We start from the raw sequence: 20,341 nt of genomic DNA on the forward strand, positions 1-20,341 counted from the left end.
GTGCCTTGCCAATATTTATTTATATTTTCTTAGTGTCCTTGTACCTACTCATAGCACACTATAGACAAATGAAAATATTTTTTTTCTCAATTATTTGAATCTTCTGTCTCCTCAAAAATAAAAATAAGTCTGATATGCTGTCTTTACTGATACTATATACTTTTAGTTTCCTGGTTTTATTTCAAAGACTGTTAAATATTTTAATTTTGTTTTGTGGGATAATGTGATACTGTTTCAGTTACTGTAGCTGTGTAACAAACCACCATGAAACTTCGTGGCTTCAAATAATCATTTTAGTATGTGCTTACATTCTGTGGGTCAGGAATTTAGACAGAGGATTATGAAGAGGACTTGTCTCTGCTTCATGTCTTTGGTCTCAGCTGGGAAGACTTACAGGCTGGGGTTGACTCTTCATTTAGGGCCTAGAATCAGTTGGGGGTATATTTACATTTGTGCCTGGTGGTTGAGGCTGGCACCTCAGCTGGACTGTTAGTGAGAATGCCTGTACTCTCCATGTGGTCTCTGTGTGGGCTAGTTTGGGCTTCTTGAAAGCATGGTAGCCAGATTCCAAGAGTTAAGCTCAGTAATCACTTTTGGTGCCCACTTTTGGTTGAAGCAGTCAACCAGCTTTGCTTGGGTTCAAGGGGAGGGGATGTGGACTTCACCACCCTATGGGAAGACGTGGGATAGGAAATGTGGCCATGTTATGGACTGGATTGTGTCCTTCAAAAAGATATGTTGAAGTCCAGCTATCACAGTACCCTGGCACCTCAGAATGTGACTTTATTTGGAAACAGGTTGTTGCAAATATAATTAGGGAAGACACAGTCACCGGAGGGGAGAATGTCACGTAATCATGGAGGCCGAGATCCAAGTGTTTAAAGTGCTGCAACTACAAACCAAGAAATGTTGGTCATTGCTGGCAAACCACCCAAAGCTAGGAAGAGGCAAGGGAACATTCTTCTTACAGGTTTTAGCGGGAGAATGACCCTTCTGACAACTTGATTTTGGACTTCTACCCTCCAGAATTGTGAGATAATACATTTCTGGTTCTTTTTTTTGTGTGTGTGTGAGATGGAGTCTGGCTCTGTCACCCAGGCTGGAGTGCAGTGGCCGGATCTCAGCTCACTGCAAGCTCCGCCTCACGGGTTCATGCCATTCTCCTGTCTCAGCCTCCCGGGTAGCTGGGACTACAGGCGCCGCCACGTCGCCCGGCTAGTTTTTTGTAGTTTTAGTAGAGACGGGGTTTCACCGTGTTAGCCAGGATGGTCTCGATCTCCTGACCTCGTGATCCGCCCGTCTCGGCCTCCCAAAGTGCTGGGATTACAGGCTTGAGCCACCGTGCCCGGCCTCATTGTGTGTGTTTCTAAGACTATGTTATCTTGGGTCTACTTTTCAAGCATAAGGAAAACTGGGGAAACGGAAGCATGTTATAAGGAGGTTTCTGGGAGAATAAAGTTGAACGGGAGGCTGAGGATGAGGGGAGACAGAAGCCTGTTGCTCCTTATTCCCAAAAAGAGTCAACAGAAAGAAGACATTAAGTATAGTAAGGAAGAAGGGAGATGAATTTTGAGGAGACTGAAACAATTATCAGAGAAAGGCCTGAATACACTTGTAAAAAAAGACAGTAAGACCCCCAAACAGGAAAAAAGTATTTAATACTATAACAAAATGCAAAATAAAGTACCCAAGTTACAAAACATAAATTCCTTTGGTTCATAATCACACCACTATTTTTACCTTCCACATAGCTACAGACATCACACCCTCAAAGTGAAGTCAGACTGTCCCCCTCATACTGAAGATGTCATGCCAAAACCATCACATACCCCACTGTTCAGTGAAACTGTTGGCAGCTTACATGGAACAGAGCTGTGGGGTAGGAAAAAGGGGAAAGGGTTGGGTTAAAAAAAATGGGGAGACTCTACACATGCAGAACAAGTCAGTGAGAGGGAGCTCTCTGCTGGGTCAACACGTCATGAACCACATCCCTATTCATGCTACATGAGGCTGAGTCCTTGCTACAACCACACAGAAATACAATCAAGTGAACCTGAGCACCCCCAGGGATAACAGAAGAAAAATACAGAGAAGCAGAGGAGAGAAAGAATGGCAGCAAGAGGCAGATCACAGAATACCAGGGAACACCTAGTCCAAACCCTGTTTTACAGATGGGGAAAGTGAGACCTGGAGTAGTGAAGTGTCTTGCCAAAATACATAGTCTATGGGAGCATTAGAACTCCATGCTTCCTTTTAATATGAGCAAGGAGAAAAAGAGACTGACAAGAAATTGATAGGCCTGCTAAGGCAGGAGACAGACCCAGGCCTCTCATTCCAGTTATGCTGTCTTTTTGGAAGAGTGCCTATGAGGTCATTAAGGCCTTTCTAGGTGTTTTCTTGATTCTCAAGAATCAGGGTTCTGGGTGGCTCTGGGACAGAAGGATCCAAAGAAACAGCCAGGCCACCTGATCAGGACAGAAGACAATGGCCTCTAATCTGCTCCCAAACTAGATCTGAAACAGTCACAATAAGCTCGGAACAGAAATTCAGCGATCTCTGAATCAAACGCCATCACCTAAATGGTGGCAAAAAGAAAAGTCACTGAGCTAGAAATCTGCTGTAGGCTAAACACTGGAATAAGTTTCCAAAGTGCACTCTCTTTTCTCTCTAGCTTGAGGCAGGTATTCAATAAATACTTGAATGAATAAGTGAATAAATGAATACATGGAGACCACCATTGAAAGTTCAGTTCCATGACAGATATTGGTTCTGTTCAAGATCCAAGCCGAGGACACTTTTGGGGACTACATTCTCTTTGTCCCACTGTGTTGGGACTGCAGATGTGTCACATTGAGCCCCTGGCAAATGAAATAGAGAGAGGTGCAGATTTAAATAAAATTTGTCTGATTGGTAGAGATTAGGGGGAAAAGGTGGAAAGCCATTCTTAAAGCAGCTGCTTTCACTTTTTTTCTCCTTTCAGTTTTATGAGAACAGTACACCAGATCCTGGAGCAATGAAGACAGAATTGCTGAATCTCCAAACATCTCAAAACATGCATTTGAAGTGAGTCAGGTAGCCTCACCCACTACCTCCTCCCCTCTCAACAGTCATTTCTTGGACAGGGAGGCTGTGGTAGACTGTGACAGTGAGATCTGACTGCACTTCTCGAAGACAGCCTCAGCGGAGAGTTTAGGCAGCCCCTGATCTAGAGGGCACTCATCCACCAAGCTGTTCATGGGCGTGGGGGGCAGTGGAGGGTCCTCCTCATCTTGACTCAGTCCAGAAATCAGGGAGTTACTTGCCCTGTCCAATTCCTTGTCCACCTGCTCCCTGGACACATCCGCTGTCTCAGGCTGTCCTGAAGGGATCTTCATGGAGTCAAAATACACTGACAGGGCTTCCTGGAGCAGGGGCAGAAGTTTCTTCCGAGAGACCTGGGTGTTGCCTTGAAGATAGGCATGGAGGTTAGGGTGGGTGCTTGAGGCAGGGGTCAGCTTCAGGGGTGGAGAGTGGGAGCATTCCAGGACTCCACAGATCTAAAGAGGAGACAATAACAGGAAAATGATACACAACTTGCTGTAGCAAAGTGCTGAGGCTTCTAAGTGAGAGGCTTCCTCTACAGAAGAGGAAGCTTTCAAAAAGTAAGTCAGTTGGGTGCGGTGGCTCACGCCTGTAGTCCCAGCACTTTGGGAGGCCGAGGCAGGTGGATCACCTGAGGTCAGGAGTTTGAGACCAGCCTGACCATCATGGAGAAACCCCATCTCTACTAAAAATACAAAATTAGCCGGGTGTGGTGGCGCATGCCTATAATCCCAGCTACTCGGGAGGCTGAGACAGGAGAATCGCTTGAACCCGGGAGACAGAGGTTGCAGTGAGCCAAGATGGTGCCATTGCACTGCAGCCTGGGCAACAAGAGTGAAACTCTGTCTCAAAAAAAAAAAAAAAAAAAGTAAGTTATCCTTGAGGCCAGGCACAATGGCTCCCGCCTGTAATCCCAACACTTTGGGAGGCCGAGGTGGGCGGATCACCTGAGGTCAGGAATTCAAGACCAGACCTTGCAACATGGTTGAAACCCCATGTCTCTGACTAAAAAATACCAAAAAACTTAGCGCCGGCGTCGGCTGGTTCAAGCCTGTCAATCCCAGCCACTTTGGGACGGCGAGCGGCCTGCGTGATTCGCGATATTGTCAGGGAGAATCGTAGACCATTCTCTGGTAACACTGGATGAAACCCTCGTCTCTACTAAAAATACTATCAAAAAAATAGTCCGGATCGTATTTTGTGGCGGTCGTCCTTTAGTCCCAGTTCTACTCCTGTGAGCTGAGGCAGTTGAGAATGCGCGTGACCCGGAGCGGAGCTTGCAGTGAGCTGAGATTCCGGCCACCAGCACTCCAGCTCTGCGGTACAGAGCGAGATCGTCATCAAAAAAAAAAAAAAAAATTAGCCAGACATATGGTGGCACACCCTCGTAATCCCAGCTACTTGCAAGCTCGAGACAGGAAATCATTTGGAACCTGGGAGGCGGAGGCTGCAGTGAGCCCGAGATCCTCACCATTGCCACTCCAGTCTGGCGCATAAAGCAAGACAACAAAACAAAGGAAGTTATCCAGAGTTTGACGTTTTATTGTTTGCAACAGAAGGAACACTAAATTAATAACATAGTATTTTTTTTGAGACGGAGTCTTGCTTTTCACCCAGGCTGGAGTGCCAGTGGGTGTGATCTCGGCTCACTACAAACTCCGACCCTCCCTGGTTCAAGGTGAATCGCCCTGCCTTAGACTCCCAAGTAGCTGGTGGATTACAGCTGCATGTATCACCCAAGCCTGGGCTAATGTTTGTATCTTTAGTGGAATGAGAGTTACACCATGTTAGCCAGGCCTGATCTCGAAAACCCTGCGCTACATGTGATCCGCTCTTTTGTCCATTATGCCTCCCAACGAGTGCTAGGATTACAGGCCATGAGCCACTGTGCCCGCGCTCCACAGTATTTTATTTTATCTAATAACATATAAAACTATATGCTTTTTTTTTTTTTTTTTTTTTTTTTTTTTTGTTATTTTTTCTTAAATAGAACAGGGATGGGGTCTTGTTAATGTTGCCCAAAGCTGGTCTCAAATCCTACCTGGCTAAACAATCCTCATGCTTCAGGCCTCCCCAAAAGTGACTGGGATTCATACACAGTGTTTATTTATTTTATTTTGCTTTAATTTTTTTTTCTTTTTGAGCATGATTCTTGCTCTGTCCACCCAGGACTGGGTACAGTGCAGCGATCTTAGCTCAGCTGTGAACTTTGCCTCCCAGGTTGCAAGCCGAATTCTCCGCCTCAGGCCTCCTGAGGTAGCTGGGATTACAGGTGCTGCTACCATGGCCCAGCTAAATTTATTGTATTTATTAGTAGAGACGGGTTTCACATATTGGCCAGCTCCGCTGGTCCTTGAACTCCTGATGCTCACGGTGATCTGCCCCAGCCTCAGCCCCCCCCAACGTGCTGGGATTACCAGGCCCATGAGCTACCATAAATTACCCAGCCATGCACGGTACTTTAAAAACAGAAGAAACGTTATTGAATTGTATATTTCATATTCATTATTAAACGTAACTAAAGCTAAGTAAGATGATTATGGTAAAATCATATAGATGATGGCAGTTAAACCAGATCCAGGAACCCCAGCATCTAATCTAGTTTGTTTCCACAGTGTATAAATGTGCTCAAGAACTTGAACTAGGACTGGACCAGAATTTATCTATGAGGCCAGAAGAGGGATGGAGGAGAATTAATTGAACTAAAATAAGATTGGGTATCACATATTACCCTCACTTACATGCAGGGAAACTGAGAATTAGATGATTCAGGATAACTTGCCTAAGGTCATAATTTGCATGTATTAAGTCAAAACTGACACTTCTGTGGGGTAAAAATGAAGAGAGATCATTCTTTCTGTTTACTGTGTTTATATAGAAAGAAGTTAGTACATATAAGAGGACTCTCATTTTTGTTCTGTATTGAGATGACTTTGTGATCCCTTTACCTCTTTTAAACCCCAATCTTGCCTTGCAAACGGAACATGTGCTGTGGTCGACTCCAGGCTTAATGGATGGGCTGTGCAGGATGTGCTTTGTTAAACAAGTGCCAAAGGGCTGGCTTGCTGGTTAAAGGTCATCACATTCTCTTAAATCTCAAGTAAAGAGAAAAGCCATTTGTCTCTGCCCGTCCCTGGGCAATGGAAAGATCTCTGTGTAAAACCCAATTGTATGCTTTGTTTACTGAGCAAGGAGAAAACCGCCTTCAGGAATAAGGTGGGACTTGCTGGAGCAATGCTTCTAAAAGGTTTATGGAGAGTTTGCATATGCATCTCAAGGCACAGCATTTTCCTTTAAACTTATTCATGTCACAGGGATTTTTGTTCATATGTCTTACTGCTGATTTCCTCCTAATACAATGATCCTATTGTCCAGCCACTCCCTTATCTTTAAGATGGTAAAGATAATTATCAATAAATACTGAGGGAACTCAGAGACCGGGGCAGCGTGGGTTCTCTGTAAGCTGAGCGCCGGTTCCCTGGGCCCCACTTTTCTTTCTCTATACTTTGTCTCTGTGCCTTATTTCTTTTCTCAAGTCTCTCGTTCCACCTAACGAGAAACACCCACAGGTGTGGAGGGGCAGGCCACCCCTTCAGACACTGAGCCCAGAGCTGTCACCAAAGCCAGTGTTCTAAATCAATATATTATACTACCCCTAACATAGGAGAAAGAGAGGAGATGGTAGAGTAGACTGTGAGAAAAGGACTCCTGGCTGGGCATAGTGGCCCACACCTGTAGTTCCAGAATTTTGGGAAGCTGAGGCTGGTGGATCACTTGAGTCCAGGAGTTTGAGACCAGCCTGGGCAATGTAGCGAGACCCTGTCCCTACAAAAAAATACAAAAAAAATTAGCTGGCCATGGTGGTGTGCCTGGAGCCCCAGCTACTTAGGAAGCTTGGAGGACTGCTTGAACCAGGGAGGCAGAGGTTGCAGTAAGCTGTGATTGTGCCATTGCACCACTCCAGCCTGGGCAACAAAGTGAGACATCTCAAAAAAAAAAGAGAGAGAAAAGGACTCCTGTTTCTAAGCATAGGGGCAGCCTGGACAATGGTAGAGTCATTAGAAATCCACACAGCTGGCCGGGCGTGGTGGCTCACGCCTGTAATCCCAGCACTTTCAGAGGCCGAGGCAGGTGGATCATGAGGTCAGGAGATCAAGACCATCCTGGCTAACACGGTGAAACCCTGTCTCTACTAAAAATACAAAAAATTAGTAGGGCGTGGTGGCGGGTGCCTGTAGTCCCAGCTACTCAGGAGGCTGAGGCAGGAGAATGGCGTGAACCTGGGAGGCGGAGCTTGCAGTGAGCCAAGATCGCGCCACTGCACTCCGGTCTGGGAGACACAGCGAGACTCTGTTTCAAAAAAAAAAAAAAGAAATCCACACAGCTTCGAATGAGCAGCACAGAGGGGAGAAGATTCAGGAATATGGAAGAGGTACTTCTAACGGCCAAAGCACCCTTTTCTTCATGAAAGGATTAGTAGGAGCCACTATTTACAAAGTGCTTACTCTGCTCCAGAAGTGTGCTTTACACATGATATTATGTTTAATGATCATAGTAGAATTAGCAGTAGGTACTATTATGCCATTTCCAGATGCAGAAGTCAACTGACTTGCCTTAGCTCAAAGAGTAAGAGGCAAATCTAGAACAGAAAAACACATCTACCTGACTTTAAAAACTGCAGTTCTTGGCTGGGCGCGGTGGCTCAAGCCTGTAATCCCAGCACTTTGGGAGGCCGAGACGGGCGGATCACGAGGTCAGGAGATCGTGACCATCCTGGCTAACACGGTGAAACCCCGTCTCTACTAAAAAATACAAAAAACTAGCCGGGCGAGGTGGCGGGCACCTGTAGTCCCAGCTACTCAGGAGGCTGAGGCAGGAGAATGGCGTGAACCCAGGAGGCGGAGCTTGCAGTGAGCTGAGATCCGGCCACTGCACTCCAGCCTGGGCGACAGAGCGAGACTCCGTCTCAAAGAAAAACAAAAAAACAAACAAAAAAACCCTGCAGTTCTTGGCCAGCTGCAGTGGCTCACTCTTGTAATTCCAGCACTTTGGAAGGCCAAGGCGGGCGGATCACTTGAGGTCAGGAGTTCGAGACCAGCCTGGCTAACATGGTGAAACCCCATCTCTACTAAAAATACAAAAATTAGTCAGGCGAGGTGGCGGGCGCCTGTAGTCCCAGCTACAGGCTGAGGTGAGAGAACTGCCTGAACCTGGGAGGTGGCGGTTGCAGTGAGCCAAGATCACACCACTGTACTCAAGCCTGAGCAACAGAGTAAGACTCCGTCTCAAAAAACAAACAAACAAAACTGCAGTTCTTTTCATAATGACAAACTACCTTACACTGAATGAAATCAGATTTGCTTCCTGGGGAGAAGGCAAAGGCAAAGGGAGGTGGGAAAGGGCAGACATACCTTCTATGAGAGCAAAGGATTATCTGGCTGTATTCTGTCTTTAGCAGTCCTCACAGAGCCTAGGCAACCCTCAGAATCCCTGAATTGCCTTAAGCCCATCTTTTTTTTTTTTTTGAGACGGAATCTCTCTCTGTTGGCAGGANTCTGTTTGCCTCAGCCTCCCAAAGTGCTGGGATTATAGGCATGAGCCACCATGCCCAGCCTTAAGTCCACTTTTAAATTCTTCCCTAGGCTAATCAGTAACCAGCAGAGGAACAGAAAGGAGAGGAAGTAGGAAAGATAGCCAAATGGAAGATCAGGAAAGAAAACAAATCTGGATCTAGATCACTTCTTTACAGAGTTTGCACGATACAGAATAATTAATCCCTGTATAGTAAATAGCAGAAAAGGTCTCTCATATTTCTAATTTTCAAGGCAACAGTGTGATTCCAGGGGTGAGGAATTCATGATTAAACCAAGAATACAGTTTGCTTGTTTTTTTTCCCCCAATAGAAATGAGGTCTTGCTATCTTTGCCCAGGCTGGACTCAAACTTTCCAGCTCAAGCAATCCTTCCACATCAGCCTCCCGAGTTGCTAGGAATACAGGCACGTGCCACAGTCCCTAGCTCAAGAAGGGAATTTTAACTCCAGATTTGTAACATTTCCTTCTAACTAGATTTCTTTCAAGTTCTTTCAAAGTATGAATTGAATCTTTAGTTCTTTTTGGAATTCACCTTTTCTCAACAATCCTATGATTAAGGATGTTCACTAAAAAAAAAAAAAAGAATGAAAAAAAAAGGATATTCATATACAGAGAGAATGGGAAAAAGCAGAAAGGGGAGGAAACAGGTCCAGGAACAGGTCAAGGGACCTCGTGTAAGTATGTTAATATAAGAACCTAAGAGAGGTCCTTATAGGACAGCTGTAGAGCACAGAGGTACATACAGGCAGACTCTGTAAGGCTCTTAGGTTGGAGAAGGGACACAGACTCACCGTTGTTCGGAGTGCCACATGGGGACAGAAAATAGCCAACTGCCGCACTGGCTCATTGTGAGTGTTGAAAAAGATAGTCATGGCGACCAGGACATCATAGCTGTGAGCCTGGCAGAAAGCATGCAGATCTGCAAAGAGGTTAGACCTCTCCAGAAAGGCCTGAAAGGGAAGAAACGGAGAGGGATGAAGGACTTTCTCATCATCATCAATAAAACATCCTTGGGCCAGGCACGGTCACTCATGCCCGTAATCCCCGCACTTTGGGAGGCCAAGGCGGGCGGATCACCTGAGGTCAGGAGTTCGAAACCAGCCTGACCAACATGGAGAAACCCCATCTCTGCTAAAAATACAAAATTAGCCGGGCGTGGTGGCGCATGCATGTAATCTCAGCTACTTGGGAGGCTGAGGCAGGAGAATCGCTTGAATCTGAGAGGTGGAGGCTGCGGTGAGCCCAGATCGTGCCATTGCACTCCAGCCTGGGCAGCAACAGCGAAACTCTGTCTCAAACAAACAAAAACAAAACAAAAAAAAAACGCTGATAATGTATGGAATATGCCTAGCATGTTCAAGGCTCTCCTGTTCTTGCAATCAAACAAGCAAAGTCTTTGCCTTGTGGGTATTTTTTTTGTTTTTTGAGAAGGAGTTTTGCTCTTGTTGCCCAGGCTGGAATGCAATGGCGCGATCTTGGCTCACCGAAACCTCCTCCTCCTGGGTTCAAGTGATTCTCCTGCCTCAGCCTCTCGAGGAGCTGGGATGACAGGCATGTGCCATCATGCCTGGCTAATTTTTCATTAGTAGAGATGGGGTTTCTCCATGTTGGTCAGGCTGATCTCAAACTCCCGACCTCAGGGGATCCGCCTGCCTTGGCCTCCCAAAGTGCTGGGATGACAGGTGTGAGCTACCGCACCCAGCCCGCCTTGTGGGTATTTTTATTCTAAAACAGAATAATGGGGTATACAAATAAGAGCAGACATGTGAAAACTGCTTTTCTCTATCCTTGTCATTTCTTGTGTTTTGTTTTGTTTTGTTTTTAAAAGCCTTGGCATTTCTTTCTTTCTTTTTTGTTTCTTTTTTTTTTTTTGAGGCGGAGTCTCGCTCTGTCGCCCGGACTGGAGTGCAGTGGCCGGATCTCAGCTCACTGCAAGCTCTGCCTCCTGGGTTTACGCCATTCTCCTGCCTCAGCCTCCCTAGTAGCTGGGACTACAGGCGCCTGCCACCTCGCCCGGCTAGTTTTTTGTATTTTTTAGTAGAGACGGGGTTTCACTGTGTTAGCCAGGATGGTCTCGATCTCCTGACCTCGTGATCCGCCCGTCTCGGCCTCCCAAAGTGCTGGGATTACAGGCTTGAGCCACCGCGCCCGGCCCTTTGTTTCTTTTTTGAGATGAGTCTCATTTTGTCACCCAGGCTGGAGTGCAGTGGTGTGATCTTGGCTTACTGCAACCTCCACCTCCTGAGTCCAAGCGATTCTCCTGCCTCAGCCTCCCAAGTAGCTGGGATTACAGGTGCCCGCTACCATGCCTGGCTAATTTTTGTACTTTTAGTAGAGACGGGGTTTCACCATGTTGACCAGGCTAGTCTCGAACTCCTGACCTCAGGTGATCCGCCTGCCTCGGCCTCCCNCCCAAAGTGCTGGGATTACAGGCTTGAGCCACCGCGCCCGGCCCTTTGTTTCTTTTTTGAGATGAGTCTCATTTTGTCACCCAGGCTGGAGTGCAGTGGTGTGATCTTGGCTTACTGCAACCTCCACCTCCTGAGTCCAAGCGATTCTCCTGCCTCAGCCTCCCAAGTAGCTGGGATTACAGGTGCCCGCTACCATGCCTGGCTAATTTTGTACTTTTAGTAGAGACGGGGTTTCACCATGTTGACCAGGCTAGTCTCGAACTCCTGACCTCAGGTGATCCGCCTGCCTCGGCCTCCCAAAGTGCCGGGATTATAGGCATGAGCCACTGTACCCGGCCAGTCCTTGGTATTTCTAATATGTCAGTTTGTACTTGATTAAGGTACTTGGCAAGCCTTTTATGTTTTTGTTTGTTTCTCGAACTAGGTTACGAACCATGAGAGAAGAGACCATGCTATAGTGTTTTATTTAATTATTTAGTATTTTTACACAGTACTTAGTAGAAAGCTGTGTAGAGTATGTATTCAGATCAGATGAATTATTTTATTTATTTATTTTTTTGAGATGGAGTCTCGCTCTGTCACCCAGGCTGGAGTGCAGCGGAGCGACCTTGGCTCCCTGCAGCCTCCGCCTCCTGGGTTCAAGTGATTCTTGTGCCTCGGCATCCTGAGTAGCTGGGACTACAGGTGCCCAATACTGTATCCAGTTTTTTTTGTTTTTTTTTGTTTTTGTATTTTTAGCAGGGACAGGGTTTCCCCATGTTGGCCAGGCTGGTCTCGGATTTCTGACTTCAAGTGATCCACCTGCCTCTGCCTTCCAAGTGCTGGGATTTACAGGCGTGAACCACCATGCCCAGCCAGATGAATGATTTAAACCACTATGACATGGAACCAGGTATTCAGACACCATTATTATTAATTTTGGTTTCCATATACAGCATTTAATTGAACACTATTATTAAAGTTATATTCATCGATACATTCAACAAAGTTTACTGAGCATCCGCTATGTGCCAGACACTGTTAAAGGTCCTAGAGCTACAATAGACAAAAAAGAAACAGGGTCCTGGTGGAGTTGATAAACTAGCAGAGGAATATAGACAATTAACAGGGAAACCAGGAAACAAGATCCTTTTAGTATGTTAAGTGCTTTGAAAAACAAACAGGCCGGGCGCGGTGGCTCACGCCTGTAATCTCAGCACTTTGAGAGGCCAAAGCGGGCAGATCACTTGAGGTCAGGCGTTCAAGACCAGCCTGGCCAACATGGTGAAACCCCCGTCTCTATTAAAAATACAAAAATGGCCGGGCGCAGTGGCTCACACCTATAATCCCAGCACTTTGGGAGGCCGAGGCGGGTGGATCACTCGAGGTCAGGAGTTCGAGACCAGCCTAGCCAACGTGGTGAAACCCTGTCTCTAGTAAAAATATAAAAATTAACTGGGCATGGGGACGTGTGCCTGTAATCCCAGCTACTCAGGAGGCTAAGGCAGGAGAATCACTTGAACCAGGGAGGCAGAAGTTGCAGTGAGCCGAGATAGCGCCATTGCACTCCAGCCTGGGGGACAAGAGTGAAACTCGTTCTCAAAAAACAAAAAACAAAAACAAAACAAAAAATTAGCTGGGCATGCTGGCATGCACCAGTAATCCTGGCTACTAGAGAGGCTGAGGCAAGATAATTACTTGAACCCGGGAGGCAGAGGCTGCAGTGAGCTGAGATTGCGCCACTCCACTCCAGCCTGGGCAACAGAGTAAGGCTCAAAACAAACAAACAAACAAACAAACATAACTGCTAGAGGTTTTTTGAGCATAGGAGATAGTACATCAGTTAGGGTGGTCAGGAAAAACCTCCCAAAACAACAGACATCTGAGCTGAGACATCTGAATGTTAAGAAGGAGCCAGCTCTACAAAGAGAAAAGCTCATCTGGGAATGAGCTTAATGGTTCCGAGGAACAGAAAAGAAACCAGTGTGGTTGCAGTACTGTAGCGCAGGAGTGGAGCTGGAATGAAATGAGGCCAGAGAAAAAGACAAGGGCCAGATCAAGCATGGCCCTGTAAACCATGGTAAGTCCTTTAGATTTTATTAAAAGTACAATGAGGCCGGGCACGGTGGCTCACGCCTGTAATCTCAGAACTTCGGAGGCCAAGGTGGGAGAACTGCTTGAGGCCCGGAGTTTGAGACCAGCCTGGGCAACATAGTGAGACCCCGTCTACACACACACACACACACACACACACACACACACACACACACACACAAAAGCTAGGTGTGGTGGTGTGCACCTGTGGACCCAGCTACTCAGGAGGCTAAGGTGAGAGGACTGCTTGAGCCTGGAAGGTTGAGGCTGCAGTGAGCCATGATGGTACCACTGCACTCCAGCCTGAGGAACAAAGCATGACTCTCAAAAAAAAAAAAAAATTTTTAAAAAGACCACTCTGGCTGCTTCGGGGAGAATGGTTTGTAAGGGCTGCAAAAACGGAGGCAGGAAAACTGGTACTGAGGCTAGTACAGTGGTGCAGTGAGAGATGCTGGACTCTGGTGGTCGCAGTGGAGGTGGAGACAAGAAGATAGACACAAAATACGTTTTGGAGGTGAGCCAGAAATGAGGTGCAAGGCCACATGCATAACATGCATAGCTAAAGGTTTTCTCTCCCCACCCACAGTCACAACTTACTCTTACCTCCAAATCCATATATACTGCGCTAATGGCCACCTTGATGCCTTGTCTATAGATAGTCTTCTGGTCCTTTCTCAGCATCTGCTCAGTGGTCAGTCCTAGAAAGCAGATGTGAGACTAGGGGTCAAACAGGGGAGGCCAGATTCCCAAGATCAAGAAGGCAAGGACAGCCAGATGGGTCAAGAAAGGAAAAACAGCCTCTCTTTGGGGCAATGAATGGGGGAGACAATTGAAAATGTAATCATCGCTGGGTGCGGTGGCTCAGGCCTGTAATCCCAGCAATTTGGGAGGCTGAGGTGGGCAGATCACCTGAGGTTGGGAGTTCGGGACCAGCCTGGCCAACGTGGTGAAACTCTGTCTCTACTAGAAATACAAAGAATTAGCTGGGTGTGGTGGCGGGCGCCTGTAATCCCAGCTACTCAGGAGGGTGAGGCAGGAGAATCATTTGAACCTGGACTCCATCTCAAAAAAAAAAAGAAAAACAGAAAATGTAATCACATAATCAAAAGCCATCTTAAAATAATTGGTGACAATAGGTACCTTTACAGCAAGGAACTTTGGAGAGAAGGATGAAACCCAGCACAGAGGCTTTTACTTTGTATTTTCCCTCTTTCTATATTGTTTATATGAGTTCTTTCTTTCATTTTTCCTTTTTATGTCAACAGGTGGTAGATGAGTAGAAGAATATGGGTGTTTTTTTGGTTCTCCTCGTCTTTTGTATACTCACAAAATATTTCTTTTGCCTCCCTAACCAATTCTATAGATTTCACTCTGATAATTTAGTATACTCTCAGCATATTTTATATATATGTTCTATATTCTCTGAATAGACTAGAACCTATGAGGCTCTTTTTGTTTTTCTTGAGACAGAGTTTTGCTCTTGTTGCCCAAGCTGGAGTGCAATGGCGCGATCTCGGCTCACTGCAACCTTCGCTTCCCGGGTTCAAGCGATTTTCCTGCCTCAGCCTCCCAAGTAGATGGAACTACAGGCACACACCATCATGCCTGGCTAATTTTTCGTATTTTTAGTAGAAACAGCGTTTCACCATGTTAGCCAGGCTGGTCTTGAACTCCTGACCTCAGGTCATCTGCCCACCTCAGCCTCCCAAAGTGCTGGGACTGCAGGCGTGAGCCACTGCGCCCAGCCCTTCTGAGGCTCTTAATACATTCCTCCTCATCCTAACCAAGAGCCAGGATAGAACAATCCAGTAAATGATTGATTATTTCATGTTTAGGCTAATATGCTACTTCATTTCTCTCTGGCATAAAATTTAAATAATTGGCCAGGCACGGTGGCTCATGCCTGTAATCCCAGCACTTTGGGAGGCCCAGGCGGGCAGATCATCTGAGCTCAAGAGTTCGAGACCAGCCTGGTCAACATGGTGAAACCCGATCTCTACTAAAAATACAAAAATTAGCTGGGTGTGGTGGTGGGTGCCTGTAATCCCAGCTACTCGGGAGGCTGAGGCAGGAGAATCGCTTGAACCCAGGAGGTGGAAGTGGCAGTGAGCCGAGACTGTGCCACTGCACTCCAGCCTGGGTGACAGAGCAAGACTCTGTCTCAAAAAAAATAAAAATAATGGCCGCACGCGGTGGCTCACGCCTGTAATCCCAGCACTTTGGGAGGCCGAGGTGTGAGGATCATGAGGTCAGGAGATAAAGACCATCTTGGCTAAGACGGTGAAACCCCATCTCTACTAAAAATACAAAAAGTTAGCCGGGCGTGGTGGCAGGCGCCTGTAGTCCCTGCTACTTGGGAGGCTGAGGCAGGAGAATGGCGTGAACCTGAGAGGTGGAGCTTGCAGTGAGCCGAGATCGTGCCACTGCACTCCAGCCTGGGCGACAGAGTGAGACTCCGTCTCAAAAAAAAATAAAAATAATATAATGAACAAGGCTTGCCTTTCTGTTTTCTCATCTGGGAGGTAGAAAAGTCAGCTAACATTTCATACCTGATACATCAAACTTTGCCTTTTGTAGGGAATCAAATATATCATTTCTCTCGGGTAGGTCTGGGAAAAGGGCTTCTAGTTTCTCCACATATTTGCTGTCCTTTGGGGTTGCCTTTCCAATTTTAAGGTCCATGTTGACACAGTCTAGGATGATGGTTCCTGTGGAGAAGGGAGATGGTGGAACTTGAATCCTGTGACCCTCCACACACGACCACCAGAACATATATAACCTTCACACCAAACGGACACAATACAAGGAGATTTGTATAGCAAAATCTCTGAAAGCAAAATGAGAAACTGGGATGGACTGTGTCCTCAGACCTCCCAAATCCAAACTAAGATGTAGGAAAAGAAATGGGAAAAAGGTAGAAAGAAAGCCTGAGCAGAGATTTTACAGCCTAGTCAGACAGAGATACACCTCTTGAGTAGGCCAAATCCCAGCAAAGAATCTTCTAAGTTGAAAAGACAGTCTAGTCCAACTCACTCTCTCTCTTTTTCACAAGTGGAAAAATGAGAACAAGAAAGGTTAAGAGATCTGCTCAAGGTCACCTCTCTATTTCCTGGAGGAACTAGTATTGGAATCTGTTTCCTGCTTTTTTGGCTAGTCCTCCTTCCATCATAAAATGATGCCAAGAGGAAGCTTCTTGGTCTGTTGCCCTGTACTTCCTTTCTACTTTCTCCAAGAAGTATCCCACAGGCCTTTAAACAGATACTTAATTGTCCGCCGAAAGAATCCTATCTTTTGGTATGAGCTGAATGGCTCTGACAGCATATGGTTAGGCTGGAAGCGTCTAGACTTTTCGACCCTCCCTTCTCAGGGATAGGAATAGAACTACTCGGGTCCCAATCCAAAAGCCACTCTTACCATGCAGAAGGGCTGCAGTTTGCCTGTCCAAGATCTCTGGTGCCCCCTGCAGGATTCTCTCAGTCACCAAGGTAGCGCAGGACCCCACCAGCTCAACTGAAACATGGCAGGGAGGGCAGTGTTTCTGCTCGATGGGTCGATGGTCTAGCACCTCTGCTACTGCCTCCTCTAGGGCTGTGTCACTTCTGTGGAGGGGAGGGTATGGGAAAAGAGAAAGAAAGATAGGTAGGTAGGGACACTCCAGCTGCTTCTAGCCAACCTCTATCCCACCCATCAAGGAAAATGCAAATGTCTTAGGCAAGCTTTTTTTTTTTTTGGAGACAGAGTTTCACTCTTGTCGCCCAGGCTAGAGTGCAACTGTACATTCTTGGCTCACTGCAACCTCTGCATCTTGGGTTCAAGCGATTCTCTTGCCTCAGCCTCCTGAGTAGCTGGGACTACAGGCGCCTGCCAACACGCCCAGCTAACTTTTGTGTATTTTGAGTAGAGATGGGGTTTCATCATGTTGGCAAGGCTGGTCTCGAACTCCTGACCTCAGGTGATCTGCCAGGCAAGCATTTAAAACTGACCTTTGGTCATTTTTACCTCTGTCTCACTCCTCTCAATTCTTTTTTTTTTTTTTTTTTGAGATGGAGTCTCACTCTGTTGCCCAGGCTGGAGTGCAGTGGCATGATCTTGGCTCCTGCAACCTCCGCTTCCCGGGTTCAAGTGATTCTCCTGCCTCAGCCTCCGCGTAACCAGGATTACCAGGCACACGCCACCAAGCCTGGCTAATTTTTTTTTTTTTTGTATTTTTAGTAGAGATGGGGTTTCACCGTGTTGGTCAGGTTGGTCTCAAACTCCTGACCTCGTGATCTGCCCGCCTTGGCCTCCCAAAGTGCTGGGATTACAGGCATAAGCCACTGCGCCTGGCAATTCTTTTCTTCAATGTTATAATTGGCGTCATCTTTAAATAGTGTATAAGCGAATTCTGTGAAGCACCTGCTGCAAATATCTTACCCCCACATTTGCTGTCCTTTAGCTTTGCCTTTCCAACCCTTCACCCTTGACACCCTTGATACCCAACATCTAAATCTCTCCCCTTTTTTTTTTTTTTTTTTTTTGAGACAGAGTGTCGTTCTGTCACCCAGGCTGGAGTGCAGTGGTGAGATCATGGCTCACTGCAACCTCTGCCTCCCAGGTTCAAGCAATTTTCCTGCCTTGGCCTCCCAAGTAGCCGGGAGTACAGGCGCCCACCACCAGGCCCGGCTAATTTTTGTATTTTTAGTAGTGACGGGGTTTCACCATATTGGCCAGGCTGGTCTCGAACTCCTGACCCTGTGATCCGCCCGCCTCAGCCTCCCAAAGTGCTGGGATTACAGTTGTGAGCCACCACGCCCGGCAAATCTCTCCTATTTTTATAACCCACTCAATACTTAGATTCCATGTGGGTCATCAGGTCCTGTGAATTCTATCTTAATTCCTATCCATGCCCTAGTTTCTAACTCTCTGTTACTGCCCGTTCTAGGCCCTCAACATCTCTCATCTGGACTATTCCAGTAGTCTCTTAACCAATCACCTGCTTCCAACCAAGAGCCCTCCTGGGCTGTCCTTCACAAAGTGGCCTGAAAGATCATTTGAAAAAAGAAAATCTGATTCTTTTAGGACACAGAATATAATTTAAAATAGTTCCCCACTGCCTAAAATAAAATCCAATCTCCTTAGAAGGGCCTATGAGGCCTCCATAATCTGCCTCCTGCCTGCCCCTGTCTCATCTTTTTCCATGTCCTACTTTTCCCTCAAATTTTATGCTCCAGCTGTGCAAAACAAATTCCATTTCCCCTAGCTCACCATGCTATTTCACACCTGCCTGCATTTAATTCTATTAATTACTTCCTCTGCCTGGAATGCCTTTCTAACCACCTTCCCTCCTCCCTCCCAATTCACCAAGCAAACACCCAGTCCTCTTTCAAGACTGAGATCAGTGCTCACTTCAGCAGCACATGTGCTAAAATTGGAACGATACAGAGAAGATTAGCATGGTCCCTGAGCAAGGATGACACGGACATTTGTGAACTGTTCCATAAAATATATGTGTGTGTGTGTGTGTGTGTATGTGTATGTGTATGTGTGTGTGTGTGTGTGTGTGTATGTGTATATATATATATAAAATAAAGGCCAGGTGCGGTGGCTCACACCTGTAATCCCAGCACTTTGGGAGACTGAGGCGGGTGGATCACGAGGTCAGGAGATGGAGACCATCCTGGCTAACACGGTGAAACCCCATCTCTACTAAAAATACAAAAATTAGCCAGGTATGGTGGCGGGAGCGCCTATAGTCCTAGCTACTCAGGAGGCTGAGGCAGGAGAATGGTGTGAACCTGGGAGGTAGAACTTGCAGTGAGCCAAGACTGTGCCACTGCACTCCAGCCTGGGCGACAGAGCGAGACTACGTCTCTTTAAAAAAAAAAAAAAATTAGCCAGGCCGGGTGTAATCCCAGCACTTTGGAAGGCTGAGGCAGGTGGATCACTTGAGGCCAGGAGTTCGAGACCAGCCTTGCCAACACGGTGAAACCCTGTCTCTACTAAAAATACAAAAAATTAGCTGGACGTGGTGGCACATGCTTGTAATCCCAGCTACTTGGGAGGTTGAGGCAGGAGAATCACTTGAATCTGGAAGGCTCACTGCAGTGAGCTGAGATGGCGCCATTACACTCCAGCCTGGGCAACAAGAACAAAACTCAGTTTCAAAAAAAAAAGCCAGGAATGATGCTTTTACACAGGAGGCTGAGGCGGGAGGATTCCTTGAACCCAGGAGCTCAAGGTTATGATGATGCCGCTGCACTCCAACCTATGAGACAGAGCGAGAGAGACACCATCTCTTAAAAAAAAAAAAAAAAAAAAGTGGTGGCACAGTGGCTCACGCTTGTAATCCCAGCACTTTGGGAGTCCAAGGGTGGATGGATCACCTGAAGTCAGGAGTTCAAGACCAGTCTGACCAACATGGTGAAACTCCTTCTCTCCTAAAAATACAAAATTAGCCGGGCATGGTGGCACATGCCTGTAATCCCAGCTACTTGGATGCTGAGGCAGGAGAATTGCTTGAACCCGGGAGGCGGAGGTTGCAGTGAGCCGAGATCGTGCCGTTGCTCTCCAGCCTAGGCAACAACAGCAAAACTCCGTCTCAAAAAAAAAAAAAAAGAAAAAAAAGGAAAGTTTATTACTGAATGAATCCATAGATGGATAATGCTCTCTCAGGCTGCCTTCTGTCAGTATCCTGCTATAACCACAATGTGCTCAAGAAAAGAATATTAGCAGGAGCCAAACAGACTTAGGAAAGTCACATACTCGTGTTGCTTTTTTGGTCGTTTTTTTCCAGTAGTAAATTAGGGATGGAATTATTATAAATGTGTACATTTGTTAAATAGACATTATTATTTATAGAATTTAAAAAAAAATTTTTTTGAGATGGAGTTTCGTTCTTGTTGCACAGGCTGGAGTGCAATGGCATGATCTTGGCTCACCGCAACCTCTGGCTTCTGGGTTCAAGCAATTCTCCTGCCTCAGCCCCTGAGTAGCTGGGGCTACAGGCATGCGCCACCACGTCCGACTAATTTTGAATTTTTAGTACAGACGGGGTTTCTCTATGTTGGTCAGGCTGGTTTCGAACTCCTGACCTCAGGTGATTCTGCCCGCCTCAGGCTCCCAAAGTGCTGGAATTACAGGCGTGAGCCACCACGCCCGGCCTGGCTAATTTTTTTTTTTTTTTTTTTTTTTTTTTTAAGAAGGA

General features: G+C 46.5%; 1 protein-coding gene across 5 annotated transcripts in view; it reads right to left on the minus strand.

The window, feature by feature from the left end:
• Positions 1–1,639: 1,639 nt before the first annotated feature.
• PRUNE1 (prune exopolyphosphatase 1) overlaps positions 1,640–20,341 on the minus strand; it is a 32,542-nt gene continuing 13,840 nt past the window's right edge. For 4 of the 5 annotated variants that reach the window (XM_017877752.1, XM_017877751.1, XM_017877753.1 and 1 more), the window contains 5 exons: positions 16,573–16,757; positions 15,708–15,866; positions 13,762–13,856; positions 9,466–9,624; positions 1,640–3,536 (listed from right to left, as the gene is read on the minus strand). In XM_017877752.1, coding sequence (XP_017733241.1) covers positions 3,108–3,536; positions 9,466–9,624; positions 13,762–13,856; positions 15,708–15,866; positions 16,573–16,757 — 1,027 coding nt within the window. In that variant the 3' untranslated portion in view covers positions 1,640–3,107. The remainder of the gene's footprint in view (positions 3,537–9,465; positions 9,625–13,761; positions 13,857–15,707; positions 15,867–16,572; positions 16,758–20,341) is intronic. The other variant, XM_017877755.1, reaches the window with a different exon arrangement.

This window comes from Rhinopithecus bieti, unplaced genomic scaffold (assembly GCF_001698545.2).
Source record: "Rhinopithecus bieti isolate Rb0 unplaced genomic scaffold, ASM169854v2 scaffold_10548, whole genome shotgun sequence".
NCBI classification, from domain to species: Eukaryota; Metazoa; Chordata; class Mammalia; order Primates; family Cercopithecidae; genus Rhinopithecus; species Rhinopithecus bieti.